This window comes from Typopeltis vanoorti, chromosome 9 (assembly GCF_054136105.1).
Source record: "Typopeltis vanoorti isolate ZY-2024b chromosome 9, IOZ_Tvanoo_1.0, whole genome shotgun sequence".
Taxonomy (NCBI): Eukaryota; Metazoa; Arthropoda; class Arachnida; order Uropygi; family Thelyphonidae; genus Typopeltis; species Typopeltis vanoorti.
Genome location: NC_143557.1, coordinates 126478277 through 126499914, shown reverse-complemented (window position 1 = coordinate 126499914; position 21638 = coordinate 126478277). Strand labels below are relative to the sequence as shown.

Genomic DNA, 21638 nt, shown 5'->3' with positions numbered 1-21638 from the left:
TAACAACAACATAAATAGTTCAGGCTGAATCCCACTCTCTTCATAAAAGCTAACCCAAGCTTCGAAGTAGGTGGGATTAATCGCCTCATTCATCCACACGTAATCCTCACAATCAAAGACTGCAAATGATGTAACAAAATAGTCAGTACGGTGTATAATAATAATGAAAAAAAAAAGTCTGTAATAAACATATGTATGTATGTAATTTATCTGAGACATTATCATTATTATTATCATCATCCATTATTCAAAAATTCCGTATAATCTTCATTGTTAATATTAGAAGAACACGTGTTGTAAATATAGATGCAAAAAACGTATTATTATCAAAATTTTAATTGAAATTCAATGTAGAAAATGAATCACATATGCAGTATTGAATTTAGTAAAAGTTACAAGCTGGAATGTCACTAAAGACGATTATCGTAATTGTGTGAATATTTTAGAAATCAATCAAAAAATTATTATTATTATTATTATTATTATTATTTAGGTTGATTGCGTGTTTTTGTTTTGAAATGCATTTGAATTCCTGTATGTTTCAAAAGCTATAATAATCAAAAAATACATAACTCTTGGAATAAAATGGATTTATTTTACTTATAAAGGTACATTGCTTTAACACATATAAATGGAACAAATACAACTAGCTTTCTAACTGGAAATTTCAAACTTTATGCTCCAAATCATTCCTCGAAGAATAATTCAGGGATTTTATTAACCAATAAAACAATTTTACTGCCGAAGTATTTATCGAGATCCATCTTGCAATCTATTTTCTTATATTAGAAATATTATAAGAATGTTCAGTATAAATTATACTGAACATGAAATAATGTTCAGTATAAATTACACTGAACTTTCATGTTCAGTATAAATTACACTGAACTTTTATGTTCAGTATAAATTATACTGAACATGAAATAATGTTCAGTATAAATTACACTGAACTTTCATGTTCAGTATAAATTATACTGAACATGAAATTCATGTTCAGTATAATTTATATAAAGACATTTGCGTGTAAGAATAAACGCATTCTTTTTGTCATCATATATACTATTGGTAAATTAAAGCAGGATATTTTCCAAACAACACGGATGTAAATTCCAGTACTGGCCCCAGTTTGTAAGGAAAGGAGATTTAAGTACTCGTAAAAGGCACAACTCGTTTATTCTTTCTCAGTATTATCTATTTACTACGTGCTAAGACAAAAAAGTGAAAAATATTTCTTTAGCACGATCTCATTCCTTTGATTTTGAGCTTTTACTATATCCTAATATTTTCTTGAGATTTATAAATGTCATAAAATACTCTTCAACGATGATTTCATATCTTCAGTTATCAACAATAACACAGATAAAGATTAATTGGATGATCATGGTGGGTCCTCAACCGAACCTACAAAAACATGAAATGCGAGAAAATAGAAACTGTACAAGCGATTAAAATACCATCATACAAATTCGCTCTCTCTGTTTACGCACACACACTCACGCACACACGCGCTCGGATAAGAACTAGTACGTTAATAAGAGTGTTTCAAATACAGGGCTAATGATTAAAGATGACATATTGGCTAAATACAGGTGGAAATGGCTGATATAAGCGATTATGAAATGATAATTATGAACAACTAGATTAAATATTAGAATTTTCTTCCACAAAATACACTTTTAAATAACACACGGGGTTAAATATTCTTACTAACACAATAAACAGATCAATAAAAGACAACTTTCAAGAACATTCTTCAATTTACACACGTCATGTCATATCTCCAACAGTAATCCAATACGAAATTCATTTTAAAAATCAATGCGAGGTCATTTGTCTATTAAGCCTAATTTTCAAATGAACATTTGGATAACATGCTTTTCTTCGATTGTACATTAGCTTAGGAAATCTTTTAAAAAAACCGTTATTACAATTCGTTAAAGTGGTCCTTACGAAGTCCATAACATTCAACAATAACGTTAAAACTTTGATATAGAGAAATAACAGTCAACAATTTTTTTAATTGGTCAGAAATATGTGAGATTCAAAACACAGCATCTCATTTACATCTCTGGGTCAATACATGTAGTTTATTCACACCGGATTTCGGAAAAAAAAAACAAATAAAAAAAAAAACATTTGCTTCAGCTCCTTCTACCTCCAGGCATGGAGCATTTGCAATATCCCCACATTTCTCTGTCAAGTCTGTGTTGGTATGCCGGTCAGCCTTAAATAGATGTGGTTCTGTCAGCCACTACCTCCTTGTCATTCAGCCCATGGAAGCTCTGGAGTCTTGCTCTTTCTATGGCCTCCTTGTTTGGTGGGGGAGCAGTAAACACATGTTCGTACAATAACGCTGCCAGCACTCCTCCAATGATCGGACCAACCCAGTAAACCTGTAAGGAATGAGCATTAGAAACAGATCAACATTTTTGCAATCTAATAAAATCAAGTTGGGATGCCCATAAAAGGTAGGGAGAATTCGGAAGAATTTTTAAAAGAAAATACATGAAGATATGTTAAAATTTAGCATTTATCGTTAAGGAGTGTAAAATTTATTAAACTTTTTATTAAGGTAAGGAATGGGATTTTATAAAGCTCTGAAATTTACTCCCACATTTTCGAGGGGTTGCCTCGGTATTGAAACGGACTATTCAAAAAAATAAAATGCTTAATAAAAGCTCCATATGCTACTATTAATTCACTCGCATGCTAAAGGCAAGCTAAGGATTTTTTATTATATTTATTAATTATTATTAATAAATAAAAACTTATAATTTATATTATTTTTTTCAGTAAGCAGGATGATGGTCATGTCGGCCATGAAATTCATGTTCAGTATAATTTATATAAAGACATTTGCGTGTAAGAATAAACGCAGTATTTTTGTCATCATATATAATATTTAGACAAACAGGTCTAAACGTGTCTTTAGGCAATGTCTAAAGACAACGTGTCTTTAGACACAATGAGTACAGCCCAATGGCCTGTACTCATTGTGTCTCGTATATAATCAAGAGTAGGCTTGTCGGCCATTGTTATCTAATGCCATTCATCATTTTTTTTATAGAACAAAACGAATCTAATCATTGTTTACAATTTACAAAACGTAATTAAAAATATTTTTTATTATTAGTTTTATTTTTTTATTTCTTGAAAATTTACTCTCGTGAAAAAAAAAAGCAGACTTACCCAGTGGTCAGTCCATATTGACGCCATAACAGCTGGACCAAGAGACCTAGCTGGATTCATCCCTGCACCAGTGTAGTTAATCTGCGATAAAATATATACGCAAATATAAATAGATTGCACTAAGGCATTGATAAATCAGTTATTTTACTAATTGTAATCTACATAATAACTGAAGCTGTTGGATGTAGGACATGGAACTGTAAAGAGGCGTGCATTTTACATTTAATATGCTTATTTTACATCCTTAATAACCGTCCTTCTAAATTGTGTTTAGCATCGCTAAATCGACGTCATTGTCCGCATTACCGAAACTATTCTGGACGCATAATTTCATTCCTTTGCTCTCTCTCTCTCTCTCTCTCTTTGTCCGTATATTGGCGCTATGAACATCTCCGTGATTAAAGCGAATAAACACAGAGAGAGAGAGAGAGAGAGAGAGAGAGAGAGAGAGAGAGAGAGAGAGAGAGAGAGAGAGAGAGAGACGACACACAGTATAGATGCTGTTATTCTCGTCTCTCGACTACTCGGGTGCACTCCGTGCGAGCGAGGTCACTTGAACTGAAATTGTCCTTAGTAAAAATATTCCAAATCTCAACGACTCCAGTTTTGTCTTCAGACAATTTTCATGTCAGATGAAAAAGTAGTGTGCGTAACACCATGAGATTCGTTTATATATATATATATATATATATATATATATATATATATATTATTTTTTTACATACTGTAAACATAATAAGAGACAGGACCTTGCGTGATGTTCCTACATCTTTCGGAATCTTCTCAGAGAAAATTTATTTGTTTACCCTAAATTGCTAATATTTTTTATGAATTTTTATAAAATAAAATGTAACGCGTTATATTGACTTTCTTTTACTTCAAAAGTTTTAAAACGAATGACAATTATTTTAAAATTTAAAAGATGTTAGAACATTTGAATATAAAAAAATAAATATAAGTTTTCGTAGACAAATTTCTATCAGTATATGTTGTAGCCAATGAATTCCCTTGGATTCTGAGAAAAAAGTCCTTTTTAGGACTCCCAGGGTTAAAAATGGCAATGCTGTAGCCAATGAAGTTTTAACTAAGGCTCCGCTATTGCCGTTACCCAGCCATGACTAGAGCTTTTAGCTCAATAACATCCCATCCACACAGATTTTCTTCATTCAGATGACGGGATAAAGAGTCAAGGACTCAGTTCATCTCCCAGGTCTTTTAAGAACTTTAAGAATTCTATCAGTATATGGGATGGATGATAGATCGACCGTGAGATGCGGTGATTAATACCCTTGGAGGGTAATGGATGGCAATGCTGTAGCCAATGAAGAAGATTTAACTGAGGTTCGGCTATTGCTGTTACCCTCCTGCCATGATCGGAGCTTTAATAGCTCAATAACACCTTATCCCTACACTATCCTCTACAGATAAGGGGAAGATGAAAGCATTCTTACTTTGCCCCTTTAAGCCAGTTCTTATAAGGATAAGGTCTATCAGTATATAACCTGAACTTCAATCATATTTATAAAATCCACCGCCACTTCAGATACGTGCTAAAACGGTATGATACCTGTACCAGCCAACTCTTACCTACTTCTCCAGCCGAAATCTACGACATCATACAGAATTTAAAGAATAAAAAAGCTCCTAAATGTGACGGCATTCCTAATAAAGCTATTAAACTGCTATCCTGAAAGGCCATCGTACATCTTATAACAATAATAAATGCCATGCTTAGATTTAAATGCTTTCCCTATGCTTGGAAGTTGGCAGATGTGGTCCCTATTTATAAGGTAAGCCTGGTAAGGATCCACAGCTTCCACAAAGTTATCGCCCTATCAGTCTGATTTCCAATTTGGGTAAAATCGCTGAAAAAGTCATCCTCTCGAAAATTCAAGCTTCAGTAACAAGCTAAATATCCTACTTATAGAGCAGTTTGGTTTTCGCAAACTCCACAGCACTACTCAACAGATCCATAGACTAGTTGAATACATTACCACCAGCTTCAACTGGCATCAATACACCGGAGCAGTCTTCCTTGACTTAGAAAAGGCCTTCGACAAATTATGTCATTTTGGACTGGTTTTAGTCAGTCTGATTTTAGCCAGCATTCCATTGGATCTGATCCACCTCATTAAGTCCTTTCTTTCTGGAAGACGCATGCAAGTTAAACTAAATGGGGCGGTGTCTACCCAGCGGCGGATCTTTGAGGCACTCGATACGTTTCTCGATTTACATGGCAGACATCCCGCATAATCCGATGTCATTTATCATTGCCCTCTATGCCGACGATACAGCAATACTGGCCAGATCTCTTAAACGGCATCATGTTACAAAGAAACTACAAGATAACCTTCTGAAACTGGAACTGGTTCTCCACTTGGAGACTGAAAGTAAACCCTCAAAAAAGCAGTGCTCTGCTGTTCACAAAAAATTCAACATCTCCCAAAGAAGACATCTTTCTATTTGACATCAAATTCCCTGGAAAGCAGAAGCCAAATAATTCGGTGTACTGCTAGACAGAAAACTAACCTTCCACCCACATACAAAATCCTTATGTGCAAAGGCATCAAAAGTCATTGCTCAGCTCTATCCTCTTATCAATAGGAACAGCAAACTAGATATTAAAATCAAATTGCTCCTCTATCAGTTGATGATTCGTCCCATTATCACTTATGCGTCCCCTGCCTGGAGCCATACTTCAAGCTCAAATATCCTTAAACTGCAAAGAAATGCTTACGCGTGATCTTAAATGCACCAGGGTAAATTAGAAATGTTCAACTTCATCGAGACACAAATATTCCTTATATCTGCTCTTTCTTGCAATCTGTTGCAGTAAAGTACTTCTCAAAATTGTCCTCACATCCAAATGAATTAGTCCACTAAGCAGCAAATTATGATGAATCGGAATTATAAAAATATGGACGACCAAAGGCCATTCTAGTTTCCTTTCACGATTTATAACTTGCCCAACTCGGGCTGAGCATGTAGCTCAAAAATTTCTCCCTACACAGTAACCTATCAGATAGCAGGGATTAAAAGCATTATGCTTCACCCTTATAGACAGTAACGTTCTGCTATCAGTATAAAGACAGATTCATGCAAGTAAAAATAAATGAAACCGTTTCAACCAGACGCAAGATCCTGGCAGTGTGCCGCAGGGTTCTCGTCTGGCTCCCCTGCTGTTTTCTATCTACATAGCTGATATTCCTCAAAATCCAAGTTCAACAATCACATCATTATATGCGGATGATATCTTTTTATTAGCAAGATCTCTCAGTCCCAGACTAGCTAGCAAAAAAGACTCCAAAACAGTATTCATACATTGGAGAAATGGCTGATGGACTGGAGGATCCAAACAAGAGTTCAGTCATCCTGTTCACCAAAAAGAAGTTTCAGATCAAGGAAGATATACACCTGCTAGGTGTCAAGATCCCATGGCAGAGCGAAGTCAAATACCTCGGTGTTATGCTTGACAAAAAAACCCCAATTCACCAATCATATAAAATACATAAGCTCGAGGACATCCAAAGCAATCGCTCAGCTCCATCCCATGATCAACAGAAGTAAACTGGATACCCGGAAGAAACTACTCATATACAAGATGGTAATACGCCCAGTCATCACTTACGCATCTCCTGCATGGAGCCCCACTTCGAACAAAAATATTCAAAAACTGCAGAGAATACAGAACAAATGCTGGAGAATGATTCTGGATGCCCCATGGTTCATTAGAAACTCCCAGATTCACAAAGAAGTCAACATTCCCTACATCAGATCTCTCCTTCATGACCTAGCGGAAAAGTTCTTCATCAAGACAATTAATCATCCAACCCCGCTGATCAAGCAAGCTTCAAACTACAGTGAAGCAGAATTCTACAAACACAAAAGACCCAAGTCAATTCTATGCTCAGCTGGACACAGCTAATCTCACTGCCCTTCCAGGGCGAGCTTAACGTTCAATAACTCTCCACTCAAAGAACTCCGCCTCAGACAAAGGGGAATATGAAAAGCATTTATGATTCACCTAACAAATCAGCAATGTTCTGGGTTCTGTTCTATCAGTATACTTTTAATGTGTGCTGTGTTAAAAGGAATCTTAGTAAACTGATTTTAAGAGTATGTTGCTAGTGTTTGTTAGATATTCGATTCAGAAGAGCGTTTTCAAATGCATTTAAATATATTCAGAGTAATAGAAGGGAATTGTACACAGGTTATTTGAGAAGAATCGTAGATGAAAATGGACCTATAATTTCTCATTGTTTTGATTTCTCTATTACAATGCTAACTAATAGTACCAGTCAACCCAAACATTCCCAGACAGTAATTAGTTCAACATTTCTTATGAATCTGAACGATGAGACGTTACTAAGTAATTACTATGATATGTGTGTGTTACCCACAACTTTTGGCACATGGTTCAAGGCTATATTAAAGATTTATCATTATCATTATTAGGCATAAGTGACTACCAAAATAATAGATTTGATGTTGGCTTATAACTTTTCGATCATTTCAAGAAAGTCAGGGTAGAATTGGTCTTTCGATTTACCTACAGATAAGCATCAGGTGACGATGATCAAAAGAAAATTAAGGGTACAGGAGAGATCCATTTTCATGACAAAAAAAAACAGTTTCTTTCTTAATATAAGACGACATCTGGTTGTTAAATTTCCAAGTGATACCGATGATGATGATGATGATACCATTATAAATGGCAGCAAAGGCACCAGTTTATTTTTTTTTTTATAATAAAATATTCCTAATCCGAATATTCAAAGTATTTTAATGTCACACTAAGAATACTATGGTTGGACGTTTCTTTCGGAATTTTTAACAGTTACAAGATATCACCGTGAAGCTTATAATTGAAAGTTTGCTATGATACATTTCATCGGTTTGTATAATTTTTAAATCATCATCATGCGTATCAAAGATTTAGACCTAGCATGGCCTGTTCCGGCCTTAGAAGTCATCGTTGAATCGTTTAAGAGGACGTCCTGGTTTTCTTTTTTCCTAATGGCTTGTACTTTAAGGCTTGTTTTGGTAATCTTTCTGTTTTCGTTCTTTGAACGTGTTCTATCCATTTATGTTTATATTTTTTAATTTTTTCTATTACTGGTTCTTGGTTTAATTCTTTCATAATTTCTTCGTTTCTTTTGTGATCAAATAGGGTATACTTTGCAGTTTTTCTCATAAACTTTATTTCTGCTGTTGTTAGTCTTTGTTTGTCCAGATTTCGCTTCCATACATTAAGACTGGTAGGGCTAATGTATTGTATACTTTTAGTCTGGTTTGTTTTTGAACTAGGTTTGGTTCCTACAGTAAACGTAAACACTCTCCTCTTTGCCGACGACCAAATAATAATTACAAATTCTGAAGATAACTTACAGAAAGCAATTTTAGATCTACATGAAATAGCCAAAGATTATGGTATGATAATATCAACAGAAAAATAAAAAACGATGGCCTTTAAAGGACAAGATCCAGCATGAACTAAAATAGTAATAGATAACAAGATCTTAGAACAGGTGAATTCGTTTAACTACCTAGGATGTATGATCACTTATGAAAATGAAAAAGATATAAACGTAAAAATTGCAAAATATTTAAAACTAACAGGTGTAATTAACTCTATATTTATAATTTTTAAATCATTCGTCGATGGTCATTTTTAATGCAGTTTTTAGCCTGCAAAAATATTGTAACGTTGCCGGTTGCAAAACGGAAAATATCCTGAGTGTCGGTATACTCTTCACTTGAAAACTAATACAGCATCTTTTCGTTTATATACGAACACTATTTATACTTCGAAATCGCATGCAAGAATCAGACTACATAGCTTGACCACGATGGCTACAGTAGGGAGCACTGTAGTTACTTAACAGCCAAATCGTGACATATTTCTCGATCCATCAAGAATAGGACTCACATGTTTTGGAGAAGACCACTTAAGTAATTACAACTGAAATTTAACAGATTCATTCGAAAACGTCCTGTAAGTAAAATTAAGCTAATCTACAAAAACATGACACTCCAAAGCATATAAGCTAATTGTATTAAATATTATGGTACTGAATTTATTGAGAAAAGAGAAAAGGTTGTTTGTTCTCATAAATCTGAGCAAGGAACAAAGAAAGGCCCCTATCCTGTTGTATCAATCTGATTGTAAGTTTATTTCGCGTTCATATGCACATCCCATCTTCAGAAAATGTAAAGACTTGATAGAGGGCTGAATGTTCCAGAATTTTCGCTACTCTTCAAGAGGATTTTTCCATCCGTTTAAAAAGTTTTGGAGCTGGATGACTTTCTGGAGATTTGGTCCCTTGGAATCAGTGATCTGAGTCTTCTGTTTTGAATATCAAATTTCCTTTCATATTCTCATAGAAATCACGAGATTTTGCGTGATCTGAACTTTTCCAAGATTTCTTTGTTGGTTTGAAAACTCTGTTTAAAGAAAAATAGCAAATTCATTACATGCAAATCGTCCTCGCTTGATTTGTATATTATAAAAATCGTATTTTAAAAATGGTGTATTTTTAAATCTACCAATTAATTAATAAATCCCTCAATTTATTAAAATTATTGTATAGATTATATTTAAAAATATAACTTACTTTAAAATTCTTTTTAAAGTAAGTTATATTCGGGCTACCCTAGCTTCTAAGATGGCTCAACGGTTCTAAGAAGCAGATCATCTGTATTAACCTCAAATAGATGTGAGATAACTGATTTTTCAGAAATTTCTATTATTTTAACTAGACCAGTATAATTAACCGTGAAGTCCTGGCAAACATTTTCAAAAAAGCCTTAATAAGGACTTATTTTGAATATACGCAAAATTATGCAGGCATTGGCCACAGTATCGAGAACATCATACGATGTGTCATTCCATGAAGATGGATACTGTGGGCTTATCATACCGGTCTAATTAGAGTATCAATAAAGACTTGAGTAGATAATTAATGAGGGACCCTGTGATTGCATGTGTTGCCCGTAGCAATTAGAGCTATTGACTCTTTCAAATAAGAATCCTTGAAAGAAGTTCGAAATCTCTATTTTTTTTTTTTTTTTCAAGAATAAATATGCAGTCAGCTGTTGGCGACAACTTTAAACTTATAAGCTTATTTTATTATTATTATTATTATTATTATTATTTTAATATTATTTCTATAGTATATTATTTTATATTATTTATTTTATGTTATATTATTTTAAGCTTATTATATAAGCAGAAAATACGATCTCTATAAATAAAATAAAAGTAACTATATGTCCAATAAAAATAAATATTATATAAAGAATTTTAAAGTAAGTTATATTTTTAAATATAATATATGCAATAATTTTAATAAATTGAGGGGTTTATTAATTAATTAATAGATTTAGAAATACACCATTTTTAAAATACAATTTTTATAATATACAAATCAAGCGAAGGCGATTTGCATGTAATGAGTTTGCTATTTATTTAAGCGAATGGTAGCGTGTATTGTTACAAACAAAATGACTATTTTTGGTGTGCTAAAAATAAAAATATATGGAATTAAGTAAATATTAAGCCACGCCACTTGATACATTTTATTTTATGGAATTTTAATTTCTAAACAAAAATGACACGAAACAAAGTTTTTCTTTCTTATTATTCCTGACGCTTTTGTCACACATCTCTCACTTGCCGACGGGTACCGTCAGTGCACATGATCGCTTGAAATAGGCAGCTGTAGACGGGGAAATAACGAGGAACTGCACTGTTAAGAATGACAGGTTGCATGCAGGAGGTGCCAGGTCTCGAGACTCCTGCCGGGTGAATAACAAGACGTGTTCATGGGATATGGCTGAAAGGTAAAAATTCGCGGCTCGTGTTTGCTTAAGATGATTTTGGGTTATTAGTGACACTCCACGGCACAAGAATGTTTTATCTTTGGTTGCCAGGGTTACAATGAGCATGCGTCAGATGAGCACGTTTTTCTACTCCACTCTCTTCAATGTCACAGCTGGCTGAAAGTCGTCCTTGTTGCCCCGAACGATAAAATATTTGAACTTCTTGCGTTGTTCTTATTCTGGGAAAAGAAAACTAAAAAGTAATTGAGGGAATGAATTTATTTGTAACTTTACGAGCGTTATACTTTGAAAGAATATTTCGAAAAAAAAATGGCTGTAAAAACGTTTTAAAATAGAAACAAAGCCTATTTATTTAAGTTTACGCATGGTATGGCTATATATGGACAGCAGTGTATGCCCAAAAAAACACTTTTACAGGGAGGAATAACAGTAATTCAACTTCTCTCGTTCTATGTATGCATGTGTATCTTTACCATATTTACACCTCTTAGACAAAAAAAAAGTGCGGGTTATTTTTCCACTGATTAAACACCCGGGATATCGCACCTACAATAAACCGTTTGTCGAACACCGAATGATCCTTTGCTTTTCCCATTGTGATCAACACTATTGACGATTACTGACTAGCAGCCTTCTTAAATAATTGCGTAGAACACGTGGTGATGCACGTGACCTAGTATTTTGCAAATACACTGCGTAAGTAACGTTTACGTACATCTGCATAAAGGTTTTTAATTCAGTGACAGGTGTGTGTGTGTGTATGTATTTAAGCATATAATAAAGCTGGTAGCTGTTTTGGACAGACTGGCTGTTCTGCATTGATTAGAATTAAAGAACATCAAGACTATATTAGATTTTTTCTATCAGCTTTCATATTTTCAGAGAAGATTGCAAATTAGGTCATGCTGATGATTAACCTATTTTAAAATAGCAGTTTAGAATTCTGCGTGAGCATGGTCTATGGTTACCAAGAGACTTTATTGAACTGCTTCGAAGCAGTACCTTTCAAGACAGACCAAGCGGACTGTCTCTTTTGTAATTGACTTTTTGTTAGTCTAAAATAGCATTTCAAAATAGCCATTTTGAACTTCATGGTTCTCTTCAGAGGCCAGGTAGAAATCCATAAGTCTCACAAATTATTCAAACCAATTTTTCAATACTTAGTGAGTCATTGATATTTATCTTGATTATAATTTACGTTTTAAATCGATATTTCTGTTTTTTCCCTTTTTATTTTGCTCCCTATTTTGATAAAAATATGGTATACGTTTTAAAATTATTTGTAAAAGTAAAAGAGAGGCGTGCAAGACGAAATAGAAAAATCCACTTGGTGCAACCTCCTAGTTTGGGAAATATCCGAAAATCAATCCAAAGCAAATGTCTTTTTTTTTTTTTTTTTTTAATACTGATGTTACCGTGGCCTTCTAGTAGCATAATTTAACCACATTATTTATAAATAGATCTCCTCTATTTTCATACATCTGTCCTGCGATGGGTTTGCCCAAAATAGCAAACTAAATGCAATATATGCATCATTAAAACAAGGTCGATCCTCAGTGGTGGGTGATTGTTGGAGAGACTTGGGGGGGGGGGCGAATTCTGTCAAAAACATTACGACCACAGAAGAAAAAAATGGCCTGGGTTCAGAATGGTTTCGGCAATGAACATTTATAAAAATATTTAATTCATAGGATCCCTCCCACTTTATATTTTGACCTACAAGAAAGAAACAAACAAACATGATTGATGAGAAGCCTGCTTTTTTGTTTTTTGAAAAGGAGTTCAAAAACAAACGAGAATCATTATTGATTTCTTCTTTATGAAATGAAATCGTGTGAAGGATGCATATTATCGAAATACTGCTCTTGGTATCTTGATAATTAACGTGAAAGATGTGCTTTAGGGTATTTATATTTATTTACGATTTGTTCTAGTATTTGTTATCAATATAATAGATATTTATTTATTTATAATTATTAGACATGGATTCCGCTATGCTATCAATATACAACCATATTATCTTCACAGAGCATAATACCCCCCCTTGCATTTTGCCCCTTTTTTGTCAACTTAAAAGAAATTGAAGGAGATGAAAAAAAAAAAAAAGATTTGATCGAGAGAGCAAAGTAACTGTGACTTCAGCGATACTACTTTAGCTGGCTTCCTATAAACTTGCCTAACAATGGTCGCATGCTCACAACCAATCAGAATTATAGGAGTTTGACATAATACCACAACAGTGCCTTGAGTGGCTAAGTGGGTTAAAGATAAAGAATCGACCTGTTGACGTTTTTCGTGAACAGCTGCAGGTCTAGTGTTTGGGGAAGACAGAATAAATATTATATAAAGAATTTTAAAGTAAGTTATATTTTAAATATGATATTAACAATAATTTTTATAAACTAAAAGGTTTATTAATTATTTAATAGATTTAAAACCACACCATTTTCATAATATGATTTTTATAATATACAAATGAAGCGAAGGAGGTGTTTTATATAAGTGAATGACAATATATTTGGGTACGAAATACTTGTCGAAATATGCTAAAAATATATGGAATTAAGTAAATATAAATATTCAGTTACCTAAAGACAATCACTTGCGACATTTTATGGAATTGTTCCAAAGAATAGAAACAGAATGAAAGAAGAAGAAAAGTTAATTCCATAAATTTGAAGCTGACCAGTAGTTGGTCGTGTGTTTCCATGCTTAGAGGAATGGTCTGTGGGGGGAAGTATATTGGAGGACTGAAGTGGCTTTTTTCCCAGCCACTCCAATAAACAGAGCGGTGGTCTCACTGAGCCATGAAATCATCCTCCACCTAAAGACAATCACAAATACGTATAGCGGAGAGCGGATATCCTAACCACTCGGCCAACCAGGCTGACAAACAGTTAACAAGGTGGTCGAGTACACTCAAATAGGAAATGAGAGAGATTATTTTTAGGACAATATCTGGATAGGGAAAGCTAGTAACATAAAAGAATAGATGTGTCCAGCCCTAACAAGGGACCAGAAAGGAGAGCCAGATTTTTTGCATTTGGCCCTTTCGAAGATTGTCCGAAAGATTGTTCCATTTGGTCCGTTGTAGGTTCAATGGACGTAAGATTGAGATTAGTTAAGAACAAAAGAAAAAGTAATGTCGACAAGGTTTGGATCAGAATTACCAGTAGGATAGTCGGAATCTACAGCATATTTGAAGATAATTTTTCTAGTTAAGAAGAGTGTTGAGAGAATAACGAGGATCTTCCGCTGTTCTGGTTGGTAGATGGACAGTTGATTTGATTCGTTACTAACAGCAAAATATTTCGACATCTCTTTTTTTTTTTTAATTTTAATCAGAGAGGTTCGAGAAGGAAAGCAAGCTTGGATTATGAACGTTGACATCTCCAAGGATTCGGATAATAAAACTATAGAAAATCAACTTTCAGAGATAAATATTGGAATTAGGAGACGTAAAGGTATAAAACGAACTCAACAAAGTGTGGCAACCAAATTTTGAATTCGACTAGCTCATAAGGAAAGTGGTGATTAATGGTTTGTTTGTCTTTGGAAACCAATTTCCTGCCATACCCTCAAAAAGAACAAGTAATGGCTTCTCACTTAATTATAAGAATATTATTATTATTACATGACACCTCCAGAGAGTCCAAAGACTCATCAAGGGAGGGTACCTTCTCTACAACTCTCTGTCTCCACCAACTACAAATAACCGCAACTACACCAACGCCATCTACCGCCCACTATCACTGGTATTTCTACAAATAATCACAAACATCCATACCCACAGAGGGATTCGAACCCGCAGCCTTTTGGATGGAGAGTGGATACACTAACCACTTGGCCAACCAAGCCGGCTTAAGCATATCCATGAATCATTTGCACTGCATGGGGAAGAGAGCGGTCCGTGCTTTTGGAGTTCAAACAAACATTGCAAAGCAGCTTTTAGATCTTCAATAAACAGGGCGATGTAAGTCATCTACTAGCTAGGGAGTCCCCATGTTATTTCGTCTAACTTTGTTAATTTGCGTCTGATTTTCGTTTCTATCTAATCATAATAATAATGAACAGTTTATTCAAAAGCTTTCATGTGGCATTGTGCGTGTGTGTTGTGTAATTAACAAAATAATGAATGTAATATATTAAATTATATAAAATAAAAATAAACATACAAATATTATTATATACGGTATGGTGCCATTCATAATTCGCACAAAATACTGAAAAAGGAAAAAAAAAAAAAAAAAAAAAACCAATCCCAATCTCGTCAGCATTTTAATTCTAGTCTAATACGATATTGCAAAGAGTGGGAGTTAAAAACGTTTTTATTGGGAGTCTTAGGGGCTCTTTGCAAAAGATAAACATGTCATCTCTTTCACCGAGGAAGTGTGGGTAAAAACCAGTAGGGATTTCGCCTACTTGGTAAATAAATATCCGAAAAATGAAAGACGAGATATCTAAAACAAACATGTTAATCCGTAACTGTGTCATTCAATCAATTCGACTCTTCTGGGAAACCGTATTTAACACTCGCGAGACAGCTCTTGGCCGCGTCTTGCTGACATCGACTGTTTCGTCTAGTTGGCAAACTGCCTAACAGCAGTACGGAGATCTTAATTTGGAGATAACAAACTGTTGCTAACTGTGAGGGGCATATTACTCTTAAGGCAGAAAACTCCGATTCGAATATTCATTTGTATTGAGATTAATTTAAGCATTTAAAGCTAATCCTTCTTTGGATTATAAGGTATTTAATGCTATCGGACATATCCTCCACTCAAGGAACACATATCCCCCTCTCCACAAATGCATTGGCATAAAAAATCTGCGTGCAAGCAGAAGCCGTGCTTGTTCCAACCGCCAGTTGATAAATTCCCTTAGGTGAGACGGGTCTGAAGCTAGTGGCACCACGCCTGTGCCCTTTTAGCCGATGCCTACGACTAAGTTCAGTTATATTTGAGGTGGGCAATGATCAGCTAGGTCACGATTACTTCCTTAGCTATGAGTAGCCAGGTCAAGACGTGTTACCTGTTCAAGAACGCCAATACTAGTTGCCTTCCTCTGAGAACGCTCAGACGATGGTGCCAGAAAGGTCATTGACTTCACAAACGTTCGCCTACCTTATAGTTAAGTAAAGGTTCTTAGGTCACTTTTGTTCTGTCTTAATTTGGAGGTTACCTCTATTAGGTTCTTTCAGGAGGTCTGTATAAAGGCTGATCGCACCGTCAACATGCCCGCAACAGTTATTTTTTTTTATGGCAAAGTAGAAGCCGGTTTGGGACCGAAAAAAATGCGTTTAAATATATAATTACGTTTAATGTAAAGCCGCAACTTGGTCTAAGCAGTTTAAATGGGGTTGGGTATCGTTCCAAGAACCATCATGCGGCTCAACAGATAAAGTCAACTGATGGGTCATAAAGATATCGGCGGGTTGCGTTTCCCTAGGGAGAAGATGCTGGCGAAAGTAAATAAAATGATACCCCGCAGTGAGAAACAATAAACTGTTCCACAAGGCCATGCGGGTAATAAAATGTAGAGTTATGCAAGCACGTTGATGAGAAAAGAGGTGCGAGGAGGAAGGACAGCCCGTATGAGCACCCTGAACGAAGGGGAAAGCACATTCCCCATCGTCTCAATATAAACATATGTACAGCCTACGTTTATATATTACAAATGATAAACATTTATGTTTTTCACTTATTAAATCGATCAAGGTTTATAATATAAAAGTTTCACTTACTGCCCACAGATGGCACATGCCGATGGACAACCCGATAGCGACCGGTGCAGACCCCTTAACATCTAGCCTGTTCGAATCGCAGACGGCGAACACGGTGAACACAAGGATGAACGTGATGAAAAACTCCACTGCGAGACCCTGGACGACGGTGAGATTGAAGTGTAGAAAGGTGGCTCCCAGTGTTGAATGATGCTCGTCAGGGGTCACTGCTTTCAGTACGGCAGCCCCAGCGATGCCTCCGACACTCTGAATCGCGATGTACAGCAATCCTCGGATAACGGAGCACTTTCCCGTTACTAGCATCCCGCAAGTGACGGCCGGGTTGACGTGACCTCCGCTGACGTGGCCGATGCCTTGCACGATGGTCGCTACGGTGAAGGCAAATGTCAAGCTGATCTGGACGATGGTGGGCACGAAGTTTTCGGTCCAGCCGTTCGTGCACGAGCCACAGGTGACGAGCACCAGCAAAGCTGTACCCAGAAACTCTGCGATGAGCGCTTTCCATAGGGCGCTGCCTGCGGACAACTCATCGATGCCAAACGCGGCACGGAAACGACGAACGCGACCCATTTTTACGAGCACTTGTTGTTGTTGTTGTTGTGTGCACGTCGGAGCTGCGAATGTCTGGAAGTGTTGAGGGACTGTCGGCACAATGCATATATAAAGGTCTCTAGGCCGACACAGGTAGGCGGTAGTGACGAAGGCATCTGCAACCAATCGGAGAGACTGTCGGTTATCGTAACTGGCAAAGGAAGTGCCGTCATCGGTGTTCGAAGAGGAAGTGACGTCACGTACTGGCTCATTCCCGAGAATGTGATGATCAACAAACGCTGGACGCCACGAGGGAAAGGAATCTCAGAAAGCAGCGGTCATCATCATCATCATCATCATCATCATCACATGCTTCGCATGTCATCTTTTTCTCCTAAGGATACTCCTCCCACACACGCACACATACACAGAAGCGCGCACGCCAAGAGAAAGAACTCTCACACAGGAAACGATTAGCGAGCTGTCAGTACTGAGTGCTCAGAACTTTATGCCTTTCTTTGATGAGAATTTCTTTTGGGTATCATCGGAAAATTGTATTTTCTCTTCACATTCTTCACGAACTCTTTTATGTGTGTGTGGGGGTGGGTGGATGGGTGTGGGTGGGTGCTGCTTTTCTCTATCCCTAAAAAAGCGCAATTGATTCATAGAATAAATGGATCAAACACTTGAAATAATTTATTAGAATTTCTCGTAGATCTTCAAAGAATTCTAAATAAAGTTATTATAGAGCTAAAGTCCAACAGTAACGCATAAAACAATTATTAGCGCATCAAATAAAGTAATGGGACATATTTCTATAGATTTTTTTTATAAAGAAAACAGCACCATAATCTTTGGAAATATTCGAATACTTCCAAATCGATTGAATTAGCGAACCTAATATATTCGAAGACATCTAGTGTAGAGCATGAATTTCAAGTAATAAAACAATATTAAATATATCTTAATTAAATAAGGATGCTGATTGGAATAAATTGTCAACACAAAGAGAGATTACCAGTGTTAGAAAAATGACTACCAGTTTTGCCAATTTTAACTGCAGGAAAATAAAAATTACAAGCAGTTTATTTTCGTACCATTTCCCAGTTTCAAACGCGAGCTTCTGCATTAAGTTACTTGTTATGTAAACAGTACTTTTTACGTAAATATTTATATAACGTTTATGTAAATATTTATTTAACATATCACACAATCGTGTTTTTATTAATACAATGTAATCGACGCTTTTCCCGTCCCCCCCCCCCAAAAAAAAGTCACCTTGGGAAACCACATTTAAGTTAATAATGTTACCATTTATTCAAAACTTTGTTGAATTGTTTTGTAAATGTCCTCTAAAAGGTCAACGCTTTCTTGTGAATATCTTCCACACTATTCAATATTTTACTTGATACCTCTTTCAGTTTTAGAAAGATGTATAATGTAAACACTGAAATATCGATACTTTTTTTTTTGCATCACAAACTGTCTCACTGACAACGTGTTGTTAGCAATGTGCTCACAAAAAAAAAAAAAAAAAAAAAACCTCATATACCACAAGGTCATGTTTATTAACTTCCTTAATGGCAGTTACTTCCATAAAATGTCCTATTGGAATATGAATTTAAAATATGAATAGTTAAATAAATGGTATATATATATATATATATATATATATATAAAGCCCAACTAACTTCATTTATATAAATTCAAAGCTTTGACTAGCATATACTTTTAAATACATATTAAAATATAAAATATACAATAAAATTTTATATATAATATTTAAAAATAAAAAATACTATCATATAAAAATTATTTTATAGCTGCAGCTTATGTAGAATAATATTAAAATAGTATGTTTGATATTTATTGATATTGATATTTATTTTCATGACCAGAGCTTATTGCTCAATAACACCCTATCCATACATTTTCTTCTACAGATAACGGGGAATATGAAAAGTATTCTTGCTTCGCCCATCTAGCCAAAAAAAAAAAAAAAAAAAGCGCTAAAAATGCTATTCAGTATTAGATGAGGCTAAGTATACCTAGTCAAACAAATATTTGATCCAAACAGTGAGTCATATAATTTAATGAACGTATAATACTACAAAATCAATCCTTTCAAATATAATATCAGTATTAGGTGACATAAATGGTATTTCTTCTTACTTAGTTAAATATTTGACCAACACAGCCAGTCACACAAATCAATAAATTCAATAAACGTTGACTGTATAAAACACTGTAAGACCTACAACGTAGTGTGCATAATTTTTCTGTACACTAAATTCTAGAATATGAACGTAACTGCATTCAATAAAAATATTCCAGGAAAAGATAACAACACGGAATTTACTTTTCAAAATCTCGTTTACGATTTTTGTTTTGCAGTCGACAAGAACAGACCAAACGATTTCTGGAAGCTAATAAAACTCGGAGATTTAATGGCTTTGATATCAAAATAATTTCCGTTGTTTTCGCTATGGAAGGTCTAATTTTGACAACTGTAAGTGAATAAAGAGTATACTTATTCGAAATCAAGAGAGAAAGAGATCGTTCTTACTTGTAAAATAAGTAAGAAATTCCGTGGAACTACGAGGCTTTTAATTTTAATAATAACATAATTGCTTTTATGTTTTTCACTCTGACGTCATTCGTACTACCCGACTATTTCACAAACATATCCGAACTCTGTATTCTGGAAATTTTCATTGTAAAAGCTGAAGTAATTCGATTTTGCTTACGAAAATAACATGAAATCATGAATTTATTTTAGAATTCGTGTTTTTATTGTACTGTACTCGTTAATAAATTATTTACACGGAATTTACTTTTCAAAATCTCGTTTACGTTTTTTGTTTTGCAGTCGACAAGAACAGACCAAACGATTTCCGGAAGCTAATAAAACTCGGAGATTTAATGGCTTTGATATCAAAATAATTTCCGTTGTTTTCGCTATGGAAGGTCTAATTTTGACAACTGTAAGTGAATAAAGAGTATACTTATTCGAAATCAAGAGAGAAAGAGATCGTTCTTACTTGTAAAATAAGTAAGAAATTCCGTGGAACTACGAGGCTTTTAATTTTAATAATAACATAATCGTTTTTATGTTTTTCACTCTGACGTCATTCGTACTACCCGACTATTTCACGAACATATCCGAACTCTGTATTCTGGAAATTTTCATTGTAAAAGCTGAAGTAATTCGATTTTGCTTACGAAAATAACATGAAATCATGAATTTATTTTAGAATTCGTGTTTTTATTGTACTGTACTCGTTAATAAATTATTTATAAAATGCAAATTCTCATTGCTTATTGCAGTTATTTAAATATCAAGCAAAACCTATATGTTCAATGCAATAAATAATATTTCTTATTATTTATTTAATTATTTATTTATATTATTTATTTATTTCAGTTATTACACACTGCATTATTTATTTTAGGAACTTATCGATAAATTCCTGACTCTCTGGAAGTCTCTTATAATAATAATAATAATAATAATAATAATAATAATAATAATAATTATTATTATTATTATTATTACGGGATAGTTCCCATACGCCTAAAAACACTAATATACAAAGCACTATGTCAAAATATACTAAGATACGCTATAACAACGTATGCTTTCTGTGCACCCTACAAATTAAATAGATTAATGTCGCTACAGTACAAAATGACAAAACTGATCTTTTGGGAACAAAGAGAAAATCACGACCTTATAAACATTGCAATGTCAAAACACAAAATACTGACAGCAAAACATTTATGTCACTATGCAGCCTTGCTAAAACATTATTTCGATGCCAACTACAGGACAGTTAGAAATACATACCGTATAACAAGACCTCAGACTACTAATTATATCACATATAAATACAATAATCACTACGGAAAGGCCACGCGAAACTTCTACATCCTAGACATGATAAACAAATTACCTTTTGAATACAGAAACCTTACAAACTACAATAGCCTGAAAAGAGCTCTAAGGACATACTATGAACAAGAAACACGCACCCAAAATACCATACAAACTTAATGAAACACAATATATTCGCTCAGGCTTACAGCTCAGCGACGCATCAGTACATTCCAATTTATTGTGTGTGTGGGGGGGGGTGCGCGTGCGCGCGTGTGTGTGTGCGTGCGTGAGTGTGCGTGTGAATGCGCGCGCGCGAATTTCTCAATCATAGATTCCGTAGCATCCTAACACAGCAAAAAAAAAAAAAAAGAAAACAATACATAATAACCAACTGTTGTCATCCTCAGATAAGCTTACATTTAAGCTTCGAGGATGAAAGGAAAAAAATTAGTTCTC

The 21638-nt window shown here is 34.7% G+C and overlaps 1 protein-coding gene across 2 annotated transcripts in view; it reads right to left on the bottom strand.

Moving 5' to 3' along the window:
* Positions 1 to 573: 573 nt before the first annotated feature.
* The window catches only part of LOC150103515 (aquaporin AQPAe.a-like), a 58470-nt gene continuing 37405 nt past the window's right edge, over positions 574 to 21638 (bottom strand). The window contains exons 2-4 of one of the 2 annotated variants that reach the window (XM_090398258.1): positions 16775 to 17948; positions 3190 to 3270; positions 574 to 2393 (exon numbers count right to left, since the gene is read on the bottom strand). In XM_090398258.1, the coding sequence (XP_090254384.1) occupies positions 2226 to 2393; positions 3190 to 3270; positions 16775 to 17344 (819 nt within the window). In that variant the 5' untranslated portion in view covers positions 17345 to 17948 and the 3' untranslated portion in view covers positions 574 to 2225. Of the gene's footprint in view, positions 2394 to 3189; positions 3271 to 16774; positions 18454 to 21638 lie in introns of those variants that run through there. The other variant, XM_090398259.1, reaches the window with a different exon arrangement.